General features: G+C 41.8%; 1 protein-coding gene across 2 annotated transcripts; it reads right to left on the bottom strand.

The window, feature by feature from the left end:
* Nucleotides 1-1,235: 1,235 nt before the first annotated feature.
* On the bottom strand, nucleotides 1,236-25,540 carry ZBTB37 (zinc finger and BTB domain containing 37). 2 transcript variants are annotated; one of them, XM_043567936.1, is made up of 4 exons: nucleotides 25,087-25,540; nucleotides 23,063-24,022; nucleotides 21,476-21,575; nucleotides 1,236-16,135 (listed from the first exon to the last, which is right to left on the bottom strand). In XM_043567936.1, the coding sequence occupies exons 2-4, from the start codon at nucleotides 23,983-23,985 to the stop codon at nucleotides 15,647-15,649; spliced, it is 1,512 nt and encodes a 503-aa protein (XP_043423871.1). In that variant the 5' UTR covers nucleotides 23,986-24,022; nucleotides 25,087-25,540; the 3' UTR covers nucleotides 1,236-15,646. The 2 variants fall into 2 exon arrangements, with proteins under 2 accessions (XP_043423871.1, XP_043423870.1); XM_043567935.1 differs by having other exon boundaries at nucleotides 23,063-24,019.
* Nucleotides 25,541-25,555: the final 15 nt, after the last annotated feature.

Below are 25,555 nucleotides of genomic sequence, written 5' to 3'. Positions count from 1 at the left end.
ATATACAGAGAAACCAGATATTCAGATCTGAGTATTAAACCATTTAATTCTCAAACCACTCACATGCATAATGTTCTTTTACACAGTGTTAAAATAAAGAGGAAAATGTATTTTTATACAAACAGAATTTCAAGTATACATTAATAGACTTTTCAAATTACTAACCAAGTTGCTAAGATTTCATTCACATTGTTCTTAAAGCTGTTCAACGAGAAAGCTTTTGCTAAACTGCTTTAAATATGTTTATATAAACCCATATCTTCACTCTTTTTCTGAATCTCCCTCCCCCCAACCCCAGTCTCTGCCCACCCTCCAGCCCTCCCCCCTCCCCCGACACAACAGGGCTTCTGGGGCTCTAGGAGACATGCAACCCCACCCAGGACTATTGGCTTGTCATCAGGGAAGGGCAGAATCCACAGGAGGAGAGACTGAGAACACCTGTCAAACTGAGAGAACAAATCTAATACTTAGAAATGACACAAATCAGAATCACAGCTTATAGCCTCTGTGTTTTCACTTGACTTCTGAAAAAAAAAAAAAAAAATCTCAGCCTCCCAGAAAACAACCTAGAAGTTTCTTACAATTTGGTAGCTGAGAAAATAACTTAATATTGGGTATTTTCTCCCAGGGAAACTTCTACAATCAGGGTAGGCATTTTAAACTTTTCCATTTTGGTGGGGTTTTTTTTCCCTGTGGCAGGGGGTGGGAACAGTGAAAGAATGGGTGTGATTTGTGTTTACATGAAGGAATTTGGTTGTCTCACAGGGTCTGGTAGGAGTTCTCCCTCCTCAACTCTCCTCCTGAAGTAATCTGGCTTCAGGGCCGGGAACAGCCACTCTCCTTAGGAATTAAAGTGCATTTGTTCAGTGAGAGGGGGGTGAGGGGAGGTGTGGTTTACACTTAAGTGATAATGATTAAAAGAGGGTGGGGTGAGGGGAAAATCCTGTTCCTATATATAGGTATTTATAATTAAGGTCATAATGAGAACAGATATTTTCTAAGGAAATAAGATGCACAGACCCAGTCCAGCGCTCTCAGAGGTGGAAGACAGCTAGCCTGGCCCACTGACTTTTCCGAGGCATCTTTATTAATGGAGTAATAGCTTCAGATGAAAAGACACAAACCTCAAATGTTTGTTTTCTCAAAGGGAAAAAACAGACTGGTAGGTTCTTACACTTTAAAACCCTACCTCACTCCCTTTCAGGGATAACAACATGTTAGAAATTGATTGTCGGTTTTAATATGAATCTTTGATTAGCAAGTTGTGAAAAAATGTTACATAAGTTTGCTGCTTACAAATACGGTAGCCTTTAAAAACTCCGGAAGAGGGGGCATGTGGATCCTTGCTATCAGTATCAGTCGAGGGGAAGTGAAAGTCTCCTATGGTCTCTTTAATAGCTACCACCAGAAATCTTATTTTCTGGCTATTTTCCTTTAAATACTTTACTATTTCTTGGGGGACAAACCCCAGAGTTTTCCAAAGAGAAGTAAATGCTACATTATTAGCTGTATGAAGAAGTGATGGGCTCAAGATGAGAAGAGGGAAATGGTCCTGGGTTCTGGCCTCTGAGTCCAGTGTGATCTGCTTTTCACAGTGACCAGTGGGAAGGCACAGTGCCAGGGACAGGTAGATGGGGGACAGCTGTCACCCACCATATAAGCACCATAGAGAACAGGTGGACAGATTTCTTTCAGACCATGTCCATCTGAAGGAAACCAAATTTCAGCCACCTTGACTTTCTAGCTTTGAAAGCTCAGCTTCTCTTCCCCTCGCAGGGGCAGAGCATGAGTGGGCCCCACCCTGAATTACTAGGAGTCGGGAAATCTAAGTGCTCTCCCAAGTGTACTTCTCCCTTTACTCACTTATGCTGACATGCCCAAAATGGAGAGTTCTGGTTTTAAGATTTCTTAGAGGAGAGGGCATCGGCTCCTGACTGAATCGGCAGATGGACTTAAGTCCCGCCATTAGATCACAAAGTCCTGCAGTGGGCTAAAACTGCGAACAGAGACCTGGGCAGATACGAAGTTAACGGACTGAGAACACATTCCCATAGCTTGAGAATGTTTTTCTTTTGTTGAGAGTAGGGGATGGGGCTGAGTGGTGAAACTGTAGTCAGACTAGCATTTGTGTAGCCGTTTCAGAAAGGACTCCTTAAAAGTTGAAGAGGAACCAGCAAGCCAATCCAGTAGGGCAGAGAACTTGACCGAACTTCATAGTCCATAGAGAATTCCTGATAGGGAATTTGTTTCATTCCTTGCTTAAAACATAAAACAAATTTCTATATATTTTTTACCATTACTTCCCCATCCTCCTCCTCTAACCCCCCCCCCCCCCCCCCCCCCCCCGCCGCAGAAATCTTAAAATCCAGTGCGGTATGATTTGCATGAATTTCAACAATGTTTCACAGTACTCCACAATGCTCTTCACCATGAAACCCTAATGTGCTACTCTCTGGATGCAAGCAAGTCCCAAAGGCTGCTGTTTGTCTGTTCCACCCCGTATCAGGAAGCCTTCAGAAATTTTCTAAGGCATAGGAGGCATTTTCTCTGAAAGACACTGCAACATTTACATGCTACGCAAATAGCTGAGCCTGTGTTATTTCAATGAAATGTCATAGCTTGATGCTAATTCAGTCCTCTGCACTTATCCAGTCTTTCCTTCTTGAACATACCACCTATTTGAAATTTAAAATATCAATTATTGTAGGCATTATATGAATGAAAATTTCTATGGTGCCCAGAATTCTCTCAGAAGAGAGACTACTATATCTGTGTGCTCTTAAACACAAATTTCTGTCACGAATGAGAAATCACTTGGTAGCTAGTCATTTTGAACGCGGTGGCAGGAGGACTGGGGGGGGGGGGCGGTGGAGGGAGAGTGTCTCACTTTTAAGGTAATCAAACAGTTCTCCCCTTCCCATTACCAGGCGTGAAGTTGCCATGGCCAGGCATGTTTACTACCTGGGGTGGGAACAAAGAAAAGTATGGAACCTCATTTGGGAATTACTGGGTTAGGTCCTTGACATCCTGGAATAAAGAGGCTAAAATGACTCATTTCACATTTCATCTAAAATTCAGAAATATTTAAGCCTTAGCTAGTGCATTTCATTCACAAAAAAAAAACAAGGAAAAGTGAAAGTCACTTTACACTGAAATCCCACTTAGAAGATAGGCTAAGAGACAAATTATCAAATGTACCACCATCACCCCCAGGAAGGACCCTTCTCTTTTTCCATTAACTTTAATAATGCTACCTGTTTATTTTACAACTAGAAATCATCCTAGGCAGGTTGGGCTTGGCCCTTTCAATAAATTCAAGTGCTCTATTTTAGCTATCAGAGTTGAGAAATCTCCACTCAAATCACATATGCAAAGAAAAGAGGATTCTAGAGACCAGAGTTTGAAATCGTTTTGCTTACTTCTGCATACTTTGTTTTTGGTAAAGAGACAAAACTGGATGGATGGCAAAATCTCTCTCCAGAATTACTCTGAGGACAAATGGATGATCCATTTTACCACCTGAGCATTGGCCCACTTTAAACTCAGAGCCATGTGTGGGATATCAGTAAAGGTATCTTATGACAAAAAAGAACCAGACTGAGGTTATCCTGCCGGAGGCCACTCAAGATTACCTGGCCAATGATTCTCAACCTTGGCTGCCCATTCGAATCATCCGGGGAGCTTTTAAAGCCCACGTTGCACAGGAGACTGATTAAACTCAGTAATTTTTTAGATGCCCCAGGTAAGCCCAAAGTGCTGCCAAGGTGGGGAACTACTAGTTTGGGTCAGCTGGCTCTGTAATAAAAAGCATGCAGGCCGGTGATCACTCAAGCCAGAGGGAAGAAAGGTCAGACTCCGTGCCTCCTCTCAGATTCGCAGAATTAACACGCACCCCAAAGAAATTACCTAGGCATTGTTCACCTTTTTGTTTTGCTTTTAAATAAATCACTTTGGCTGTAACAGGTCACACAGTCAACAGTAAATTATGGATTTAGGTAAGTCTGCACTTAATTATGTGTTACGGCAAAAGAGCTGGCTGGGGACAGGCCTAGGACAGACTTGGCACAAACAAAAGAGAAGCCAGGGGGAAGAATCTTCCTAAGCAGGAGTTAATTCCTGAGTCTAGGATATGAGCATGGCTTACAGGCTGACGATTATTCTACAGTTAGAATAACAGTAGCCGGGCAGAATCTCCTGCCCGCGGTCCTGACCCTGTGCCTTAATAAAAACACGTGCTGCGCACACACACAAAAGAAAGAAAAGCAACGGCTGTGGTGAGTAGATTCACGTGATTCTACTGTCTCCTCTCCCTTCGGTACTCCCGCTGTTTTCGGGCAGAGGTGACTGGGTCAGTTGTCACCTAGGAGGAATGCCCGGCTCATCATCTGCAATTTCACACGGCATCCTCTCATCGCCTGCTCTACCCAGTCACCAGGAAAGCAAACACTTACCAGCAAGTACCTAAACACAGAGGCCAACCTCCAAAAATCTGAAAACAGATCACTCTCTCCTTCTCACTCTTAACCTGAAAATCCCTGTGTCGACATCACAACCAGCCAGTGTAGAGTGAAAAGGTGGCGAGCATTCCGGGATAGCTGTTAAAGGGCCGACGGTCCTTCCTAGGCTGTATACACATGTTCAAAATGTAGGCTAACCGCCACGGCTCAGTGTGCTCACGCCCCGGACAGTCAGGTGAATGTTATGACTGGATTTAAAGATCAGGCGGTGTGCCTAGTGACAATTTACTGCTGAAACTGAATTTCCTGACACCCACAGCATTCAAGGGAGGCCATCGTGATCGGTACCACAGTATAGGCATTAAAAATAGGAATATCTCTTTGGAGTGACTGAAAGCAAAACAAGCCATCCAAAACCCACCTCCTGCAAACCTCTCTGTCAAGATATTGGCAGAAGGCTCACCATCGGGAAAATAGGGTTAATTATCTAGGTTCCCAGTAATGGGCTGCAATGGCAATTAAACACACACACACACACACACACACACACACACACCCTCAGGATTCAAACAAAAATGTTTACATCATTGAAAGGAGTTTGGTGCGTTTCTTAAAAAAACAGAAAGATTCCACGTGCACCGGCTGTTCTTGCCAAATAGAAGCCAGGAGAGAAAAGCACTAAATCAGAGTATGCAGACACTGTTTGGTTTGGGCAACAAAGCTGAACATGAACATCTGCCCATGACAAGGGGGACGGTGATACTGCAAACCCTAGATTTTGTGTCCGGCTTTCCTTTGCTTGCTACAAAAAGCACACTCTTTCTTCAGCCAAGTGCTCAGAGGTAGAGGAGCTGAAGCGAGTACAGAAGAGAATGAGGTGGACAGTGGCTGAGGAATCCAGCCTCCTGCCCAGAGGGCTCCAGGGCAATATTGGAATATGCTCAGTCTTTAATGGGAGGTAGACTACATCCTACATTGACTTCTCTGCCTTCACCAGACACCTTTTTCTCACATACACACGTAAAATCACACACATGTAGCTGGCAGCTCGCAATAAAATTACAACTTGCACACCCACCCCAACAGCTACTTGCAATCGAAATTCGATATTCAACCCCAGCTCTTCTTAGTAGATGCAAGCCAACTTTGTTCTTTCGAGGTCCCTCGTTTCGCCAGGCTTTTTAGACATATGTTTCACTTTAACACCTACACCTTTTTTTGTCTCTAAACAACAGCTACACTAAGTGGGTGCAATGTGTTATAACATCTTTATAAATAGAAAGTGCAAGAAATAACTTCCTTAGCCAAAATACAAAGCGACAAAGAGCTCTCATAGCCTACTGTGCCAAGAATGTGATTTTCGGAATCAATGATACAACTAACAGATGCTTCTAATGCTACCAGGGTCATAGTGGATGAGTAAATATATTTATAAACATACATTTATGAAAAAAGATATTACGAAAATAGCCAAACTTCCCACAAAAGTTATTTGCATGAACTATCTTTAGTATACCACTTTGTGTTCGATGCACATGCATATACAATTGTATTATATTAGTGTTATTTTTATTGGGCCAGTTTTCCAAAAAGAAAACAGGCTCAGTTTTTAAAACTTCAAGTTACATGATTTAAAATCATTTTTGTAAAAATATTAGAAATACCATATAAATTCTAAATCTCTCTGCTATCAGACGATAGCTATGCTAGACGTAGGTTTCAGTCACACTCTTAGTGACCTCTGCTTGCGCATCTTGGCTTCCAGAGGAAACACATTTTACGTTTTGTTCCCTGTGTCGTATTTCTGGGCTTTTGCAGTAGTTCTTGGAGAACCACTACAGTTAGGATTCTATTCCTTTGTAGGAAACTCAGTAGATCATCTTCAAGTACGTCACAAACGCCTGCTTTAAAGATATAGCAGAGAGCAGAAATCAGAACCCTAAGGAATTTCTACTCCCAATGGGTTGTTGTGACTGGCTCGAAATGGTTTGACCTGCAACGCAGACAACAAAGAAGATGCTGGCAGTCTCCAGGTTCCCCTTCCTCTGACTTTGTTCTCTTCCGCAAATCCAGACCGCGGCGCTAAATTTTTGTGCCACCACCAGATGACTTAAGAGTGACAGAGAATCTGGAGGAGGGCCCAAAGAGCCATAAAATACAGAACGAGAAACTTCTCTGCAGATCATCATGAGATATTTCATTCCCTGGGAATATATTTTCAAAGACTTCTCTGACACCCAAAGCAGACTTTGACGTACATCAGAGTGGAAATGGGGATCAAAAAAGAAAACGTGAAGGCTCATTGATTTTTATTCACTGAAATCTGCCCCAGTCCTTACATGGTAAAATCTAGTCTTGATGCCTAAACGCCTCGAACGTTTTGTCCCTGGTTCTCCAACTACAAATGCCAACATTTTTTCTTTCTCTTCCAAGCATTTTGTAAAGCCCTAAATTAAGTCTTCAGCCCTGAGTACCTTTTCCTGTATTTGCAATTCCTGAGGCCTGACCTAGGAAGAGACCTTTTTATGATACTTCGGGATAACTAGCAAGAAGCCCTCGCAGCTAATCCTCCAGGAGTCCACTGCACTTGGAATGGATGGATAATCCCAAATCTTTCTTCTCTTAGAAAGCTTGGTTTGGGGATGATCATTTTCAGAGCAGGATTTATTCTCTGCCCATATTTCTTCTGTCACGGCAATAGTCTAATGAGTGTAAGCCAGCAAGAGTTTAAATAAAGCACCCTAAATCTGACAAAAATCCTAACAGTTCAATGATCTGTTATCTTAGATGAGAGGTTGATGGCAACTCTTGATTTTAAAGGATCAACAACATAAAAAATTGGGCAGTGAATTTTCTCCTAAGAAAGGTAATAAAAATGGGATGCACTTACTTATTCATCTTCTAGCACAAACCTGTGCCCGAGGTGGTGTGGTGGCAGTAAAGAGAGGCCTAGGGTGGGTAGGCAGAACTTGAAATGATCTCAAGAATGTGACCATGTAGCCACTCCATACAAACTCCTGGCGAAAGAGATTTAGTAGCCATACGAATTTTCCATACCATGGGAGTTTGTGCCTATTTATAAACGTAAATACAGCTGACATCTCTAACAAACAAGCTTCTTTCTCTAACAGTAAGCTTTTTACTCTTTCTGGAGTACTTCTGGCTCAGTATGTACAGTTACTGCAGCTTCACAGAAAAAAACAACAAACTAACAAATGCTCACAACTTGGAACTTGGAACAAAAGAAAAACAACATGGACATTTTGCTGTAAGATCAATGAAACTTGGTGGGTGGGTAGCTAATGAAACCTGTGCTTAGGTATTTGTCTTATTCTCCCTCTAGCTCCTTTACTGACCCGTGGCAGACGAAATAAGTGGTTTCTACGGCATGGACAACTAGCCCAAATGAACGAACGCAGAAAATTCAAGACAAATCAAAAACCCAAGGCCACCTATGAAAGACTGAAGTGGCCCCAAATCCTTGACAGACACACGTGCCATCAGGTGGTATGTGCTCTTCCCTTGAATCCAGGCTGACCAGTGACTTCTCTGACCAATGTATGGTGGTGACTCTGCGGGCAGCTCTGGGCCTGGCCTCGGGAGGAGTGGCACTTTCTGCCCAGGCTCTTACAGGCCTGAGCTGCCATTTAATAAGTGTGACCGCCCTGATGGAGAGACCACATGGAAAGTCCCTGAGACTCCAGGGAGGGAGAGGAGGCCCGAGAGCCCAGACTACTGCCCTCCCTGCCAAAGTGTCAGACATGCGAATGAGATCATCTTGGAAACTCCAGGCCAGTCCAACTACCTGCTGAACACCACCAGGTGACCAGAGTCATCGCCACAGGGAGAAAGAGAATTGCCTGGGTGAGCCTTTCCTGAATTTCTGATTCACAACATCATAAGATCTATAAAATTGTTGTTTTAAGTCACTATAGTTTAGTTTGTTACAAAGCTAGGCAGTGGAAATGCTACCTTCCAATTTCTCCCTTGGTAGTAACTTGAACTGATTCACAACCAGACCTATCAAATGGGTGATTCCTATCAAACGGGCAATATCTCCAAAAATATTCACCATCACCATCTGTTCAGAGACCAACTGCATTATCTTTTGAAGCAATCTTCCAATCATGCTTTCTTGAAAATTCACTAAAAGTAGTACTGTTACTGGCTATTATTTATTCCAGTTCACCTCAACTCTTTGTAAGTAAACAGAGTCAATATGATGTGGTGGAGACAGTCTGGGCTTTGGAATCAAGCCTGGTAAATATCGGTTTTGCAATTTATCCACTGTGTAACCTTGTGTTCGTCAGTTTCTTCATCTATAAATTGTGGTATAATGACACCTCTTAAAGGCAACATAGTCTATTAGAGTGTTAACTCCAGTGTTAGACTGCCTGGGTCAACCTCTCTGTGCCTCAGTTTCTTCCTCTCTAAAGCGAGGGTAATAAGTGTCCATCCTATTGAGACCGGCACCAGTATTACATGAGTTAACAATATGAAGCACACGGACCTGCGCCTGGCACACAGTAAGCATTCAAAATCTCAGCTAGTTTTAGTTCTACTGTTACTACGTCAGAGGATTATTTTGAGGACTAACTGCCATTATGCCACTAAAGCACTTAGTACAGTTAATTCTGTCCCCCTCTTTTTGATCTCTGTGATGAAAAGTGCAGGCTTTTAAAAAGCATACATCCAGACTCTAACCAAGTGGATTTAGGACTCTCAAGTATAGGAAGCCACATCTAAACTATGTCTAAAATCAATTTTGTTGTATGAATTCCAAGCACACTGGTACCAATAAATACTTAATCTTTACTTTGTGGACCAGACTCTCCTGTATGCTACTTCTCACTTAAGGTATGTGATTTCACAGAATAGGAAACATTTTCCCATGAGATACTCTGACTTTTGGCATTATGGATTAATTCAGATTCTCAGATTCACAGTATGCTAAATTGTATTGTTGTCCATAGAAGATGCTGTACGTGTATCTGTCTTAACTGGATGGGGAGTTCTAGCCTCCTCAGGAGGACTTACTGAGTAGACGTGAAAGAAGTAAGCATTAGAAAAGTTATTTTTCATGAACTGCTCTGCCTTTATAACTTAGCTTTGCTATTTAAAGCTTCCACTATTTGAGCTAGTAGGCCCTTAACTGTTAAGATGGGAAATATCTGCTAAATAGATAACAGGGAAGATGTGAGATAAGAAATTTATTCATGTACGTATTCTCTGTAAGGGCGATATACATTTCAAGTAATAATTGCCTTCTAAGTCATTGCTGTTCCTTGCAGTTGAGGGAAAAGGTAGGCTGCCTATACAACAAAACTGGATAGTCTGTACAAATGTTTTCCAGGTTTTGATATCACAGTTGTTATCAATAATTATACCCTTTGGAATGTAACTGAGTCAGGTGTCTTAAAGTACTCATAGTACCTATCCAACTTTGGCTTGTCCTGAGCAAGAAAACCTCCTTACTGCAAAATAAAAAGACTGGCTCTGGGAAAAGCACTACTTAAAAATGAGAGGATTGAAAACAGAAACAGACTCTAGAAAGCAAAGAAGGTAAAACAGAAGACTGATAATTATCAAAGATCTCGCTAGTGCTGGGCAAACTCAATTGTTCTGCAATGCATTCATACAGAAATGGCAGCTACTCCCCAGGCCTCACAGAAAGCTGCACGCAGAGGACGCATCGGGCTGTCTATGGCCAATGTTCTGTATGCCAGAAGGATCAGAATCGCAAATTAATCAGAAAAGCAACACTCCAAAATCTCTAAGACGAGGGCAGATCTCAGCTAGGCAAACATCCTTACAGGTAAGGATTATCTACTACTCATAGAACATTTCATATAAAACTTATGAATATCAAACGGGGAAAAACAACTTGAAGAAGGACTAGGAAGGAGGTGCCCTACAGGAGCTTAGGTCACTCACCCAAACTTTGTATGTATGGGTGGGGTTGCCGACAAAGTACAAGTGAAACTCACTGCATTGTGTCAGCCCAGCCTAGAACATTTTGTTCAGATAAATTTAACTCAGAAGTCTATGCATGGTGTCCATATGGGGAACAATTATATTCTCCTCCTGCAAGGAATTCTGTTTATAATCATCCTAACATTTTCCATTTTTGCACATCTGGCATAAATAAGCTTTTTGTGAACAGTAAGAATGAACATTCGGAAAGCAAATAAATAATAGCCCAGTATATATTTAGAAACATCATAGACAGTAACAGACGTCGGAAGATAGGGCTAAGAGGAATTTGAAATCTTCAAAGATTTCATTGTTTTAAAACATTCATTGGGGGAAAAAGAAAAGGAAGGGAAGAACATTGGGCTTTTTACTACTCCACATGGAACAGAGTGAGTTTATTTGAGGAAATCAAAATGAAGATGTGTAGACAGGGAAAGGGTAGGGGTTTCTAATCTAGAAGGACAGTATTTTGGGTAAGAATCAAACCACTTATTCATAACAGAAGTTAATTTTTAATATTAGTGGAAATAAATTCATTCTTGTCATCATTATGCAAACCAGTTCAAGTTAACTCAGAGGAATGGCAAAACTTACTTATAAAAACATTAATTTTTTTACAGTATTTTATGTAAACATGGTACTCATTTAACCCTACATTATTATGCATGGGAATTATATTTTTAAATTACTTTGTTACATCTGTAACTACCATCCTAAACTTTGATCTACCTGCACCTTTAAGGCAAGGACAGATCATAAGGCTATTCTAAATGCTTTTAAAGCAATGGGAATCATTAAGAAGGAACACAAACAGGGTTCTGAGAAAAAGGTCTAGGAAAAGATGGTAAGCTCTTTCAAGGAACTGATGCATATATGGCAACAAGAATTTAAAACCTCAACCAAACTATTACAAAGACAAAATGGCAGGAGTGACAAAATTCTGGAGTTAGCAAACTTTTCTGTTAAGTGACAAATAGTAAATTTTCAGGTTTTGCTGGCCATGTGGTCTCTGCCACAAGCACCCAACTTTGTCATTACAGTAGCAAGTGGCCATAAACAATACGTGAAGAACAGGTATTCCGTATCACTTTATACAATCAGATGGCCTCAGGATTTGGCCCTGGAGGCTGTGGTTTACTGATCTAACTCACAAATGCTAGGAATATGCTAAGGGGCATCCTCTCAAACTCAGGGATTTACCTGACTTAATAGCTTGGTGTCCCTTTTTTAAATCTCAACAACTACAATACTTCAATATTTTGCACTCTTTCCCAAATGGCATAAGAGCCCCGTTTTCAAAAATGAGTTCAATAAGAACTTCTCGATTATGCCTTAAACCAGTAAGTAGATAAAGAGAATGGCATTTGAGAGAGAAAAAACAAACAAACAAACAAACAAACAAACAAACGTGTCTGTTGTATCTGAAAAAAGAAAAACTTCCAGGATTCCAACTCCTTTCTGATTAAATGCCTTCCACTATGATTAAGAAGACTGTTGCCTCTGTTCAGTTTAATTTCCTTTCCATTAACCGTTGTTTTAATTTTTTTAAATTAGATCTTCTAGTCAAACAAAATAGAATTTTTACCAGTTAAAAGAAACAAAATTAGTGTCAAGTAACAACTAAATTTTTTTAGAAGTTATTTCTTGACCAAAGACTATTATGCTATTAAGGTCCACCAGACCACTTCCAACCAAGGCCAGATTTCAGCTATGGAGCTGGGAAGATAATAGTTTATTTCTACTGTCGTAACATCTTTGGAAACCCTGTTTTACTGATGTAGAGGGAACTGGAAACATCTAAAAATACCAAAAAATAGAATAACCAGAAAAGTTTCCTTAACTGCTATCTCCCTTCGCTTCCAACCTTATCATTTAGGAATGAATTTATTTTTACTTATTCAAGATTCGATTCAACCGTCTGGTACAATGATGGCTTGGGGGTAGTTGGCAAATTACATAAAATAAAACTCAACTCAGTTCAGAGGTAAATATGGTTCTGAGTAAAGAGAGAACAAGTCATTAGAAAGAGCCTTTCTGCCTAAGCACAGTGTTCCTGTTCATGCCAATGCTATATTTATCCTGGTATCCGAGTTCAGAGAGAATAAAAGGTACCTCTTAGAACAAAGGCAGATTAAGACACTGCCGTCTCTCTTCTTCTGCTGAGAATATTGGGTAGCTCCTTTGCTATCAAGTGCCACTCAATGAATGGAAACAGTCCCAGTGTTTGCTATTTTCATGGCATTAAAGTACTTACTGATGATTTAGCTCTCAATGCTAATGCAGTTCCCTTCACAAGGTGACACGTGCAAGTTAAGATTTGGTAATGAGTTTTCAGCATTAGCTACAGTCCATCTAGTACATCCTTAAGAGAGGTATCCTCTGTGCACACACCAATACAGCTATTCATTAATGCAGATAGAACACTACTACTACTATGACCCTACAGTGATGTTAACTAAGAACTAGGACAATGTCACAGTGAACCTGGATAAGAATCTTGGACAGTTATGTAGAATGCTAATACCTTTTCTAGCTAACACGGAAATTGCTTTCAGAAACTTTACTTCGTTTAAAAGCTAGCCTGGCTTGAATGTTCATGAATTCCATGGCTCCGGGCTAGGCCAATGAGGAGGTGAGGACCAGCCAACACGACTGTGCTGATGTGGTCCTAGAAGACCAGGTAGCACTCTATTCACAGTATCAATTCAGCAACATCTATTACAAGTGGATGAGAACGGAAGGGAACCCAACAAACACTCCCAGCATTTCCACATCTACTAGATAGTCTCTACCTCGTTTAAAATGCTTGTTGCTAATCCTGGATGGAGTACTGACAAACGCTGCCAACGTTCTCTTTACAAACATTACTGCAGTTCACCTTTACAATTTGGTCATAGTTTAAAAAGCTCCATTTTCTCACAGAAAACCTAAGAAACTAACAAAGCATAAAGAACTTTCCAACATACTACTTCTCAAAAGTAGGATGGACTTAACATTTTTTTGGTAGGCTTAAAAGCTCCATCTACAGCAGCATATTCTGTACTTCTCACCTTCCTGCCTATTTAGTAATGGCAAACTGTTCATGGACAGGCGTGATTACCAGCTAAAATGTTTCACTAGAGATTTTAGTCTAATTTCAAATCAACTTTTATGCCCACAGGGCATAGCTGGTCCCTAAGGTGGCCCTATCATTCTGTTGCCCAACTAAAGAGGAGAATGCTCTAGTCTACATCTCCTAAGGACAAAGCTTCAACGTATCATTTAAGGGAAGGCTCTCATCAAATGGTAGCATCATAGCATTCCTATTAAAAGACACATTGCTACGTTTTTCCAGAAGAGAAAATAACCGCTCTCTGGCAATATGGTGCAGCTTTATGTGTATATACAATTATCAGATTGTTTGTGAGTTACTCTTTGCATTCTAACTTCCTATCATCAGAGAAACGCCATTCTGTTCCACCCACCTTTCCACATACCACAAAGCATTCTCAGAAAGGGAGCATGCACTAACATTCTCACAGATGGCTCACCAGTGCAGGCATGACCAGCCCCTCCCCGAATCTCTTTTACAATCATTCTGTGCCTCTACACCAAGATAATTTCTTAAACCACTGCATATTTCAATACTCTTAAAAATTTAATGATTAAGAGAAGCTATATATTTTTCTCTTTCCTATTTGCATCTACTTGCCTGCATCCCTTAATAATCCTCCTTCATTCTCTGAATGCAAGACAGGGCATCTAAAACTCTACATGTTTGCTAAAGTTTTTCTGACTCTCAGTGCTGGATGAAGAATCTCAGAAATCCCCAGAATTACCAAAAAGGTCCCTTGAAGTTTTAAAAATCTTAGGAATGATTAAGTAACCAAACCTGATCAAATTGATCCCTTGATCAATTTATTGCAACATGATTGTGCCTGATGTTTTCTGGTAAATGCCCTGTAGTGTATTATTAAAAAGCAAAGCTCTTGGAGTCACCAGCAAATTTGCTGATGGTTGGTTTATGAATTACTAGGTTTGCAGACGCGAGACATGGATTTAGTGAGGTTCTTCTATTGGCCTGAAAATATAAACTATTACATACGTAGAAGGAAATGGAATTGTGGTTGCAATAGAACCATAGTGCTGGATTTCCTCAACCACAATATTGCAGAAAAAATGTGTTTAAAACTTCATATAAAAGTTATCAAATATGGAGACCTGTAGATTTAAAAATACAGTCCAGGCTCATTTCACTAGAAAGTGACATTTCTGATGTAGAATATTGCTGTTCTGTGAAGGTAGGAACCAGAGAGACTGGATGAAACTTTGGTAGTCAGCCTAACACATTAATTCATCTGGACTAGAGCCATTTCCTAACACCCAAAGATATTTAAGCACTATGGTTTACAAACACCAATCAGGAAGTTGCAGTACTCTGCGCCATTGGACATTTGCACAAAACCTCACTTCCTTCCCCGCGCCCCTCTTCCCCAACATGAAACTCAAGCCCCCAAATGTAGCAGAACCTACTGCAAACACTTTGTTGCTCATTTCCCTTCCAGTTGCCTAGAGAGCTTCAGGTGACGCTGCCCACGAGAACACCGCTCCAAGATGGCTGCTTACATGAAACAATCAGGCAAAGTGTCAGATGCCTAATCAGGGCAAAGAGAAGGTCTAACTTTTCAAATCAGTAACAACCACCAGGATTCTTTTTTTTTTTTTTCCTTGAAATGTGAAACTGCATGTTCTGGCAGGGAAGAAAGAAGAGAAATTCCTCCTTCTTGTCACCGTCGTGATTACTTCCTTCTCTCTTGTGGCTGGCTGGTTCAGATGACCAAGGCTCCTGCTGTGTTTTAGATCTGGGCAATTACAGCCACCAGGATGATATGGACCAAAGTACAGTGTTCAAACATGACTGGTAGATAAATGACCATTTATCACTGTTTTTAAAAAAATTTTTTTTTCTTATAAAGTTAACAAACCAAGGCTGTTGATCCCTGAATTAGAAAATTGATTTACTTGATTATTTCCCAAAGTATGAGGTGGGAAGGAGGAGGGGAAGAGCCTCTCGTGCTTCTGCGTATGTTGCTGATCCTCTAGTTTGGCAACATCTTGGGAGTATCTTCCGATCTAGTGATGTGGCGTTTTGTGAATCTAAGTACCAGCCCGTGGCCCTCATGCTGGCTGCTTACGGCCCAAAGGGGAAGAGGGTCTGCCCCCTCCCCCTCCACGTTTCAATCTGGCCCAGTGGTGGACACAGAGCCCTGGGCAGTTTCCCCAGGAGCAACTGTCTCCTCTTGTGAAGGTGACTCTTCCTCAGCTTGTCCTCGAGATGTGACAGTTGTTTCAGGGGAGATGCTGTGAGGCCCCTCCAGGGGAATACAGCCAGGGTGGTTTTTGCGAAAGTGCTGATTCAAGATGGCCTGGAAGGGGAAGCTTTTGCCACATACGTGACAGTGGAAGGGCTTGTTGCCTGTGTGCTTGCGGATATGATACTCCAGCTGATCCTTCCGGGTGTACTTCTTGCCACACATGCGGCAGACGAATGGCGTGATTCCCATGTGCAGGCGCATGTGGCGGTCCAGGCTCCCCTTCTGATTGAAAGATTTGGCGCAGTAGATGCAGGTGAGACGGGGGTTGTACCGGAACCACCGCTCAGATACTTCTTGCTCTCGGAGATACTCCACATAGCCACTTACTCCCATCATTGCGGACTCTTCTACCTGTGTCCAGTGAGGAAAGCAAGAACACATACGTGTAAGGATACATATTGAAAGAAATCAAATCTATTTTTACCTCTCACACCAGGCAACATGCTTATTTTTAGGAGAGACCCAAACAGGAAATTAATTACTACAAAAAAGTACAGATGTTAATATAATAATTAAAAGAACAATCTGAGGACACTCTATTCCATTACTTTAAAAGAGCAAGATGGGGGGCACCGGGTTTCTCAGTCGGTTAAGAGTCCTACTCTTTTTTTTTTTGTTTATTTATTTTTGAGAGAGACAGACAGTGTGCAAGCAGGGGAGGGGCAGAGAGAGAGGGAGACACAGAATCCGAAGCAGGCTCCAGGCTGCAAGCTGTCAGCACAGAGCCCGATGTGGGGCTCAAACTCACGAACAGTGAGATCATGACCTGAGGCGAAGTCAGATACTCAACCGACTGAGCCACCCAGGAGCCCCAAGAGTCCTACTCTTGATTTCAGCTCAGGTCATGATCTCCTGATTCATGGGACTGAGCCCCATGTCGGGCTCCCTGCTAACAGCACAGAGCCTGCTTGGGATTCTCCCTCTTTCTCTGCCCCTCCCCTCAAAAAAGGGGCTCTCTCTCAAAAAAGAAATAAACATTAAAAAAAACAAACATATAGGAGGCAATTACAGTTGTTTGGCAGAGGCTAAAGTACCAATGCAAAAGTTGACTCTGCATTAATTGGAAGAAGACTCCTCTAACTAGCAATTGGTTTTGTGTCCTTTTCTTTAATTTCTCAAAATGTGTTTTGTCTCCTTTCACATATGTAAACAGACAGTGCCTTCAGCATTTCCAACAGAAGCAGTTCTCAGCAGGTTTGGGAAGCAGTACGTGAAGCCAAGCGTTGAATAGTAACACTGAGGTTTTAGGTGATTTCTGATTTGTCTTCTATAATGTTTCCTTCTGCTCCATTTCCCTGGATAATCAAAACTGAACTCACATAAAGGACTAGGGATTATCCCACCAAAAGTTCCTGGGTGACCATGGACAAAGCACAGAGTAACTTCTCTAAGGCTTAGTTTTCTCATCCACAAAATTAAGAGGTGCCAGCTCTGCCGAATTCTCATGAGAATCAAACACAATAAAGGTACCTTGAAATATTTTGAATGCATATTATTATCCTGTATAGCAATTAAGGATACTGAAACGTGGATTCAAATCTGCATCCTACTTATTGTATGACCATGAGCAAGTTATTTACTCTATGTGTCAGTTTCTTCATCTGTAAAATGAATATAATAGCATCTACCTAAGTAGGTTGCAATGAGCATGAATGAGTTAATTCAACGAAGCGCTTACTATAGCCAAGTAAATGTTAACTATTATTAAACATTACAAACTCACAATATTATTCATAATCTTGAGGGAATAGGCTCTGAAAAAACCCGCCTAACTTTTAAGTAATGTCATACCAGTATTGTCCATATGCAAATGTCATACCAGTATTGTCCATATGCAAAGTCAATGTAGTTTAGTTACCTGTGAGATCTTTTTACATTATCTTTTAAAATGTATTTAATTTTTAATTCCTTTGAATTAAAATGTGGGGTTTGAACTCACGACCCTGAGATCAACACCTGCGCTGATATCAAGAGTCAGACACTTAACCAACTGAGCCACCTGGGCGCCCCTCCTTAAGGTTCTTTTTAAGTGAAGTATTCCATATAACGAATACATTTCATATAAATGAACGATTTCCATATTGTCTAAAATTCCATCTAGATACTTGACATGGTCTTCAAATATGTTCACCATCTTAACTGTGAATTACTAATCAGACTCAAAGAACTGAAAGGACTTTATTTTTTTTTTAATTTTTTTAACGTTTTTTTATTTATTTTTGAGACAGAGAGAGACAGAGCATGAACGGGGGAGGGTCAGAGAGAGGGAGACACAGAATCCGAAACAGGCTCCAGGCTCCGAGCTGTCAGCACAGAGCCCGACGCGGGGCTTGAACTCACGGACTGTGAGATCATGACCTGAACCGAAGTCGGCCACTCAACTGACTGAGCCACCCAGGCGCCCCTGAAAGGACTTTAAAAAGTCATCTATTTGGTTCATTTTTATTTGAAGATCTGCAAAACTGGAAATTTCACAGGCAACCAAATAACCCCCTATTTAGGAGATGCCTCTTTACTTATCACCTACTAAGTAACCTTAGTTACTCAAAATTAGTGATAAAACATCTTCTATTTATTGGCCACCTAAAAAGGCCAATGAAGATTAGAAGATTAGAAAATGAGAACTCTGTCCTCAAGGAAATTTCAAAGTAGAAGGACACATAAAATTCATGCAACTAGAAAAAGAATAATTTTTATGAGTCAGTACAGAGTTGGGAAAAATTATACCATATCATCTGTAATTGCTACCGTGGTTTAAGGAGAGATCAAAGAGGCCTGGGCTAGTTAGGGCACATGGAACCAGGAGCTGGGTCTTGGGGGAGCCCAGATACCTGGGAAGAACAGAGTATCCCAGACTGAAGTACAGAGACAGGAGTAAGTTTGATGTGGTTCTGACATACAGAGAAGGTCTGATGAATGCTGATGAGTGGTGGAAGAAGCCAGGTTAAAAAGATTATAATTACTTGGAGAATTAAGCCAAGTATTTTCACCTTCATGTGGCAGACAAAGGAAAAAGCCACAGGATGTTTTTAAGTAAAGAAGTAACCATAGCAGTTTAATCATTCCTGTCATCAGGAAGCTCTTCCAAGTTTATCAGAATTTGTTCTTACTGTAATGTAACTGTAATGTAAGCCCCTGTCTTGTTTCGGTTCTCTGTGGCAGGGAAAAATAACTGTGGTGGAGACTCACCATAATGAACTTCCACACATATTAAGGTGTATATTAACTCATCTCTTAATATCATCTCCAGACAATATTACTTATCTGCCGTGGCTTTATAGCCTGTACCTTCTGCTTTGTTCAGGCAAACACCCTTGCAGAGTTCCCATATTTATCCCTATCCCATCTACATAAGAATAAGTTATCTCTACTTAATTAAGAAAAATTTTTTAATGTTCATTTATTTGTTCTTAGAGAGAATGTGAGCAGGGGAGGGGCAGAGACAGAGGGAGAGAGAGAATCTCAAGCAGGCTCTGCACTGTCACTGCAGAGCCCGATGTGGGGCTCGAACCCATAACTGTGAGATCATGACCTGAACCGAAATAAAAAATCAGATGTTTACCCGATGGAGCCACCCAGGTGCCCCTCTAGCCGCTTATTTAAAAAGTGCATTTCAGGGGCGCCTGGGTGGCGCAGTCGGTTAAGCGTCCGACTTCAGCCAGGTCACGATCTCGCGGTCCGTGAGTTCGAGCCCCGTGTCGGGCTCTGGGCTGATGGCTCGGAGCCTGGAGCCTGTTTCCAATTCTGTGTCTCCCTCTCTCTCTGCCCCTCCCCCGTTCATGCTCTGTCTCTCTCTGTCCCAAAAATAAATAAACGTTGAAAAAAAAAAAATTAAAAAAAAAAAAAAAAAGTGCATTTCATCTCTCTGAGTAACACTTTCCTGAGGAGACACTGATTCTAGCAGTTGCCTGTTAGCGCTTCTGTTCCCACACCACTGCTCCAGAAGCCTCGACTCTGTGACTTGTCCCTGCTTTGTGTTCTTGTTAGTCTGCCTTACCCACCCGGAAAGTGCGTGGTCTGTCTCACGCAGCACGTATTTGCACAATAGTGACTGCATCTTACCTGAGAGGTGAAGAGAAAAGGGGTCCTAATTATATGAGTAAAGTTACTTTTCCTCCAAGCTCCTAACATTTTTTTTTAAAAACTTTTTCAAATGTTTTCTATTTATTTTTGAAAGAGAGACAGAGAGACAGAGTACGAGTCGGGGAAGAGCAGAGGGAGAGGGGGACACAGAATCTGAAGCAGACTCCAGGCTCCGAGCTGTCAGCACAGAGCCGACACGGGGCTTGAACACACAAGTTGCAAGATCATGACCTGAGCTGAAGTCAGAAGCTCAACTAACTGAGCCATCCAGGCACCTCACATTTTCTCTAACATCTTACTGAAACTAAAAAATTCTTGAAGCGCCTAGGTAGCTCAGGGGCTTGAGTGTCCGACTCTAGATTTCGGCCCGGGTCATCATCTCACGGTTTGTAAGCCTGAGCCCTGAGTCAGGCTCTGTGCGAAGAACGAGTAGCCTGCTTGGAATTCTCTCTCTCCGCCCCTCCCCGCTACCTCTCTCCAAATGAATAAACATTAAAAAGAAATAAAAAACTAAAAAATTCTAATACTTACATTCCTTTTCTGGTACCCTCACATGGTAACATGCAAGTAAATATAGTTTCTAACAAGTCTTACTGTTACTATACTATGTACACAATACACATCCAATGGCTTAAGTAAAAATCAAACAAGATATTATCATATAACACAGATGCTAAAAACGTTAGCTACCCAATCTTAATCCACCAGTGTTTCCTTTATTTACTTATTAATGTTTATTTATTTCTGAGACAGAGAGAGACAGAGCATGAGCAGGGGAGGGGCAGAGAGAGAGGGAGACAGAGAATCTGAAGCAGGCTCCAAGCTCCGAGCTGTCAGCACAGAGCCCGATGCGGGGCTCGAACTCACAGACCGTGAGATCGTGACCTGAGCCGAAGTCGGATGCTTAACCAACTGAGCCACCCAGGCGCCCCCACCAGTGTTTCCTTTTAAAGGGCAAAGGTATTTACAATTTATTGTGTTCCACTCTGTGAGTTCAGAATCTTTTTAAAAATCAATCTTCAGTGATAGACACTTGTGAGAACAAACAAAAATATCAACCAACTGCTTCAACTACTTGCTAAGGAGTTGCAAAGAAGATGGAAAACATTATTCCTATCCTTTCTAGAACATTTTAGTCTCACAGAAGATTCAGGAGGAAAAAAAATGAAAAGACACAACCATACAAAAAAAGCAATCACACACAAAAGTGCATAAGCAATTTATTTACAAATACGTAATACTATATAAATCAGTAATTACGTACTGTTATGCCCACAGAGTATAAAATCAGACTCTCTCCATCCCAAGTCTTAAATTACCTGCGTGTAGTTTCCAGGGGTTATTTTATATTACTCTCAGGAATACAGACTGGTTCCTGTAACCAGGGAAGAGTCCCACAATCTTTTCTACTTCTCAAACTCTGCTGACACCAAAAGTGTATTTCCTGCATGCCCACAAGTAAGAAAGAAACAAGTAATCGAATACAGTATTTTATTTAACGAGGTCACTGTTACCTTTCCTGTACCTTTCCTTTCTTATTCGTTATATTCTGTTCACACACCGTGGCAGTTTCTTCAACCACTGAGCAATCCTAACCCCACTACATACCTGGGAGCTGGGCTGCTTAGGCTCATCCATTCTCCCAGGAGACTCACTTCTGGCTCTGTGTCTCTCCGTCAAGGGAACAACACTGCCGGAGGGGCTAAATCTGTTGGAAGAGGAGCAAAAAGGGGACTAGTAGAAAAATAGCGTCAAGGAACTTAAAAAATGATGACATCTACCCCTTTTTATCCCATGGCTGAGGAAGGGGGAACAAACAGAACAACAGATTTCTAAGAAATACTTTCATATAGTAAATATCAGATCTTAAGGTTAAAAGAGGTCTGCCCTAGTAAATTTAAGAAATACAAAATGGCATAGCAGAGAGACCACATGGCCCGGTGACACTAAGGCTAAATACAAGCTTCTGTCCTTGAGGACTGGGAGACCATAAAAGCATAAATTAAAACTGGGTCTATGATTTTGTTTCTTCTATGTAACTATTAGGTTTTTGGTTGCTCCCTCACCCACGCCCCATGGTAACTTGTTACAGATCTCAGACTGCTGATACAGATCATGGAAGTTGAAAATCTCTGCATCCAAAGCTATTACTTCTGATACAGTTCTAACACTGGACAAAGGGTGTTAACACAGGGGAATAATAAGTACTGTCCTCAAGGATACTTTAACTGTTAAGGACAGAAGGAGAAGAGACCACCTACAGGGGATATAGGATATGCCCTCTGAATTTCTGTGACACATATGCCTCTTTTAAGGCCAGATGTGAACCAAAGTAATAGCTTCTTTAGTTTTCATCGTTCATGCAATTTTATTTTATTTTTAAGAGTGGGGAAAAAAACAAATATTACCAATCGAAGTTGGTAATATTTCTTTCTTTCAACTGAGGCTTTCTTTCCATTTACTTAGATTAAAATTGTTACTTCCACTCCCCAAAAAATGTTCTGACAACTACAATATGTTAGAAAAAGAAAAGTGAAGCATAGGGCATAGTAGCACTGGTGGAAAAAAAGAGACTCTCAGGCTTGTGGTAGCAGCAGTCATTGATGAAAGAAAACAGGGAAAGGTATTATCACATGACAAATGAAAAAAAGAAAAGAAAAGAAAAGAAAAACTATCCAAAAAGCCCTTCTTTGGAATTACTGTGATTACACTAATTTAAAAAGAACGATCACTGCTGGTACCCTACTTCCTCTAATTGTGGTAGATGGGGGCAAAGAAAAGTGAACAGTGCTACAAAGGAAAGTCAAAGTCCCCCAGGCCACCTACCTGTGTGATAACATACCAAGGAAGGGCACTGCTGCCAGGCTCCCAGCTGATGATCAGCTCCCTGCCTGGAAATCCGAGGAGGCCCTGGCAATTACTGATCCTAGCGTGGCTGCAGCTGCTATTCTGATTCATGGAAGTGTCTAACTTTACCATAGTTCTCACAACACTGTGAATACTTCAGGACTAGGAGCTTCCTGCTTTAAAGAAATAAGAACGCAAGTCTTTTGGCACACCTCCGGTTTCCTCAACATCAACTTATTTTGGCTAAGAACATCAAGTAAGGAAGACACACTCTGTGCCACACAGAGGGCCTGCGTTAGTGACGTCTGCACGACAGCCGTTTAGACGAACAAAGAAAACAAACCGTACCTGTCAATTTCACTGCTTGTTGGCCGAGCCACCTTGGCTCCTGAAGATCCCAGAGTGTAATTTTCCTGCCCCACAGAACCATGGCCGGTGGTGTCAATCACCATGGCTGTGACTTCCTCGGCGCTACTCCCGTCTTCTCCGGAAGGCTGATTCTCAGTCCCAAGCCACTCCTCCAGGTTTTCCGTTTTGATGTGTACTGCCCCAAGAACTCTAACTTCATCATCACTCCGGGCCCCCCGGTCTGCTACTCCCGTCTCCACGTACCACTGTCCTGCTCGGTTGATTCGAAGAATGGGCTCCCGGCTCTCTACATCAGAACTCGGTTCAATTATCTGAGGGCTGGTGGACTCCTCAGGAGGACTGAGCTCCCTGATATCCAACACAGCACTAACCTGACCTCGCCGGTTTCCCTTTGCAGTATTATGTCGTGGGCTAAGGGAACGGTTGAGATTCGGTGTTACCCTGTGAGACTCCGGAGGCCTTTCTGGATGCTTTGTCCTCGTTTGACTTAATTCTGCTTCAACCTCTGCCACATTAATTTTGAAGTGAATCCCCTCCAGGATCTGTGTACATTTGTCTATAATATGCTGCATCTGCAGAAAACTGGCAGCTGTCAGGTAGCTGATGATATCTGCCAGTTGCAGGCATATCCGCCCAGTATAACAGAAAGAAAGGAGCTGCTCAAAAACAGTAGGGTTCTTGATGACTGAAATGGAGACAGTACTCATCTCATTCAAGGACATGTGATCCCGGAAATAGGGTGAACTGGCAGCCAGGACCACTTTGTGAGCCCGAAAAGCCTGTCCCTGCACGTTGACCACAATATCACAGAGACGGCCCTGCATGCGCAGCTGGTTTAGATGGCTCAGGACAGAGTTGCTGAAGTCAGGGATCTCCAGTTGTATGTTCCCACCTTTCTCCATGGTCGTGCCTGAGGGTGTAGGCAGGCATTCAACCCTGCTGAAAGAGGAAACCAAGTTCATTAATAATTTGAATTTCACTCCTGCCATGCTCTCCAATTCAAATCTACCGAAAAATATTTTTTGGTAAAATTTCAAAATCTCCAAGTAAAAAGAGACAACTTCCCTTATGTTTGGATATGGAAACAAGATACCCTTAACAACCCAAATGTGACTGCTAGACTTCTACAAAGTCTACCTAAGATCATACTCCCCTTACTAATAAGCTATGCAGCATCAAAACATAAGTTTAACAGAAGGGGGAAAACCAGTTGTGACAGTTCTTTTTTTTTCTTCTTTAATCACGAAGTATTCATACACTGAATACAAAATCCTGTGATAACTTTTCTTTGAAGGAGGAAAGAAATCAGCTCTTTGAATAAATGTAATTACACACTAATGGATTGATCCCTCTTGCTAATAGTTTACTACATGCTGTAGAAGTTATGTTTATTATTTAGAAGGTGACTCATATCCCACATGAATGTATGTAAGCCATTATTTCGAAGCTTGAGAGTCAGAGCCCTCACAAAAAGGCTTGGGTTTAGGACTCTGAAGCAAGGTCTTGGTTAGGAAACATGCCACAGCCGTGTCAGAACTCAGTGAAGATGCAGAGAACCTGAAGATGTTCAACCTCAGAATTAAGAAAGGGTAGGTACACTGCTTCTATCTAAATTCAAAGCTGGGAATTTCAGGGTGGTGAGGATGCTGATTCTGAAATGTAATTCCCCAAAGCTGGTAGAAAATAGAGCATTTATCAATATGGCCAATATTTTTACATCAAAAGTTTTTCTTTAAACAGCTGAAAACATTATGCCTATAACTGCATCCAATAGCCTTCAATGGTTGACACTAGTTTGTGTAAATCTCAACAGGAAGACGCTGACTTGAGCCCAACATGTTTCCATTTATCTGTAACTTTATAAGACATTACATAGTTAGCTAAAATCTAAAATTTCAGAACTGATCCTGACAAGCTCACAGTATTGCCCCGCACTTACAACACAATCAGTAAATAGGGAAGTGTATACACTGCTTTTAAGAACCAACTTTAGCCAACCTGACCTTTTTCCAAAGCGTTTTTGTTTGTTTTGAAACTTTTAATCCAATAAGAGCCTCTGTCGATGCCATCATGAATTCAGATGTGTTTATTTTGGAGCCTACACCAGCGCCTTTTTTGTTTGCTCTTTCCGGCAATTCCCCAGTGAGGAGGAAGCCCCTGGAGTAAGGTCTCTCTCTACCGTCGGCACTGGAAGGGTGAGAGCTGTAAGAGGGAGAATCGGGAACGCCATGGGGTTGGCCACTCCAGTATTTGAGTGGCTTTAGTCTGCGATAGGAAGCGTGGGTAGTGGGAAACTGACAGAAGGGCGAAATGTCACCGAGGAGCGGGGGGAGGAGAGGGGAGCAAGGCTTGGGGCCGGGGAGCGAGCAATCAGGTGAGGGCAGAGCACCGGGAAGGGGGCGGCGCCCCGGGACCCCGTCCAGGCGGTGAGCGTAGGCGGGCGGGGAGCAGCCCAGAGGTGGGTGTGTGTAT

This window comes from Prionailurus bengalensis, chromosome E4 (genome assembly GCF_016509475.1).
Source record: "Prionailurus bengalensis isolate Pbe53 chromosome E4, Fcat_Pben_1.1_paternal_pri, whole genome shotgun sequence".
NCBI lineage: Eukaryota > Metazoa > Chordata > Mammalia > Carnivora > Felidae > Prionailurus > Prionailurus bengalensis.
The sequence above is the reverse complement of the archived record's forward strand: the minus strand, read 5'-3'. Positions and strand labels throughout refer to the sequence as shown.

What these genes read in the sequence shown, in the direction of transcription:
- ZBTB37 (XM_043567936.1), bottom strand. Translation starts at nt 23,985, where the DNA reads ATGGAGAAAGGTGGGAACATACAACTGGAGATCCCTGACTTCAGCAAC. An exon ending in ACAAGCAGTGAAATTGACAG is followed by an intron (nt 21,576 to 23,062) that starts GTACGGTTTGTT and finishes CTCTTCCAACAG; the next exon opens with ATTTAGCCCCTCCGGCAGTG. An exon ending in CTAAGCAGCCCAGCTCCCAG is followed by an intron (nt 16,136 to 21,475) that starts GTATGTAGTGGG and finishes CACTGGACACAG; the next exon opens with GTAGAAGAGTCCGCAATGAT.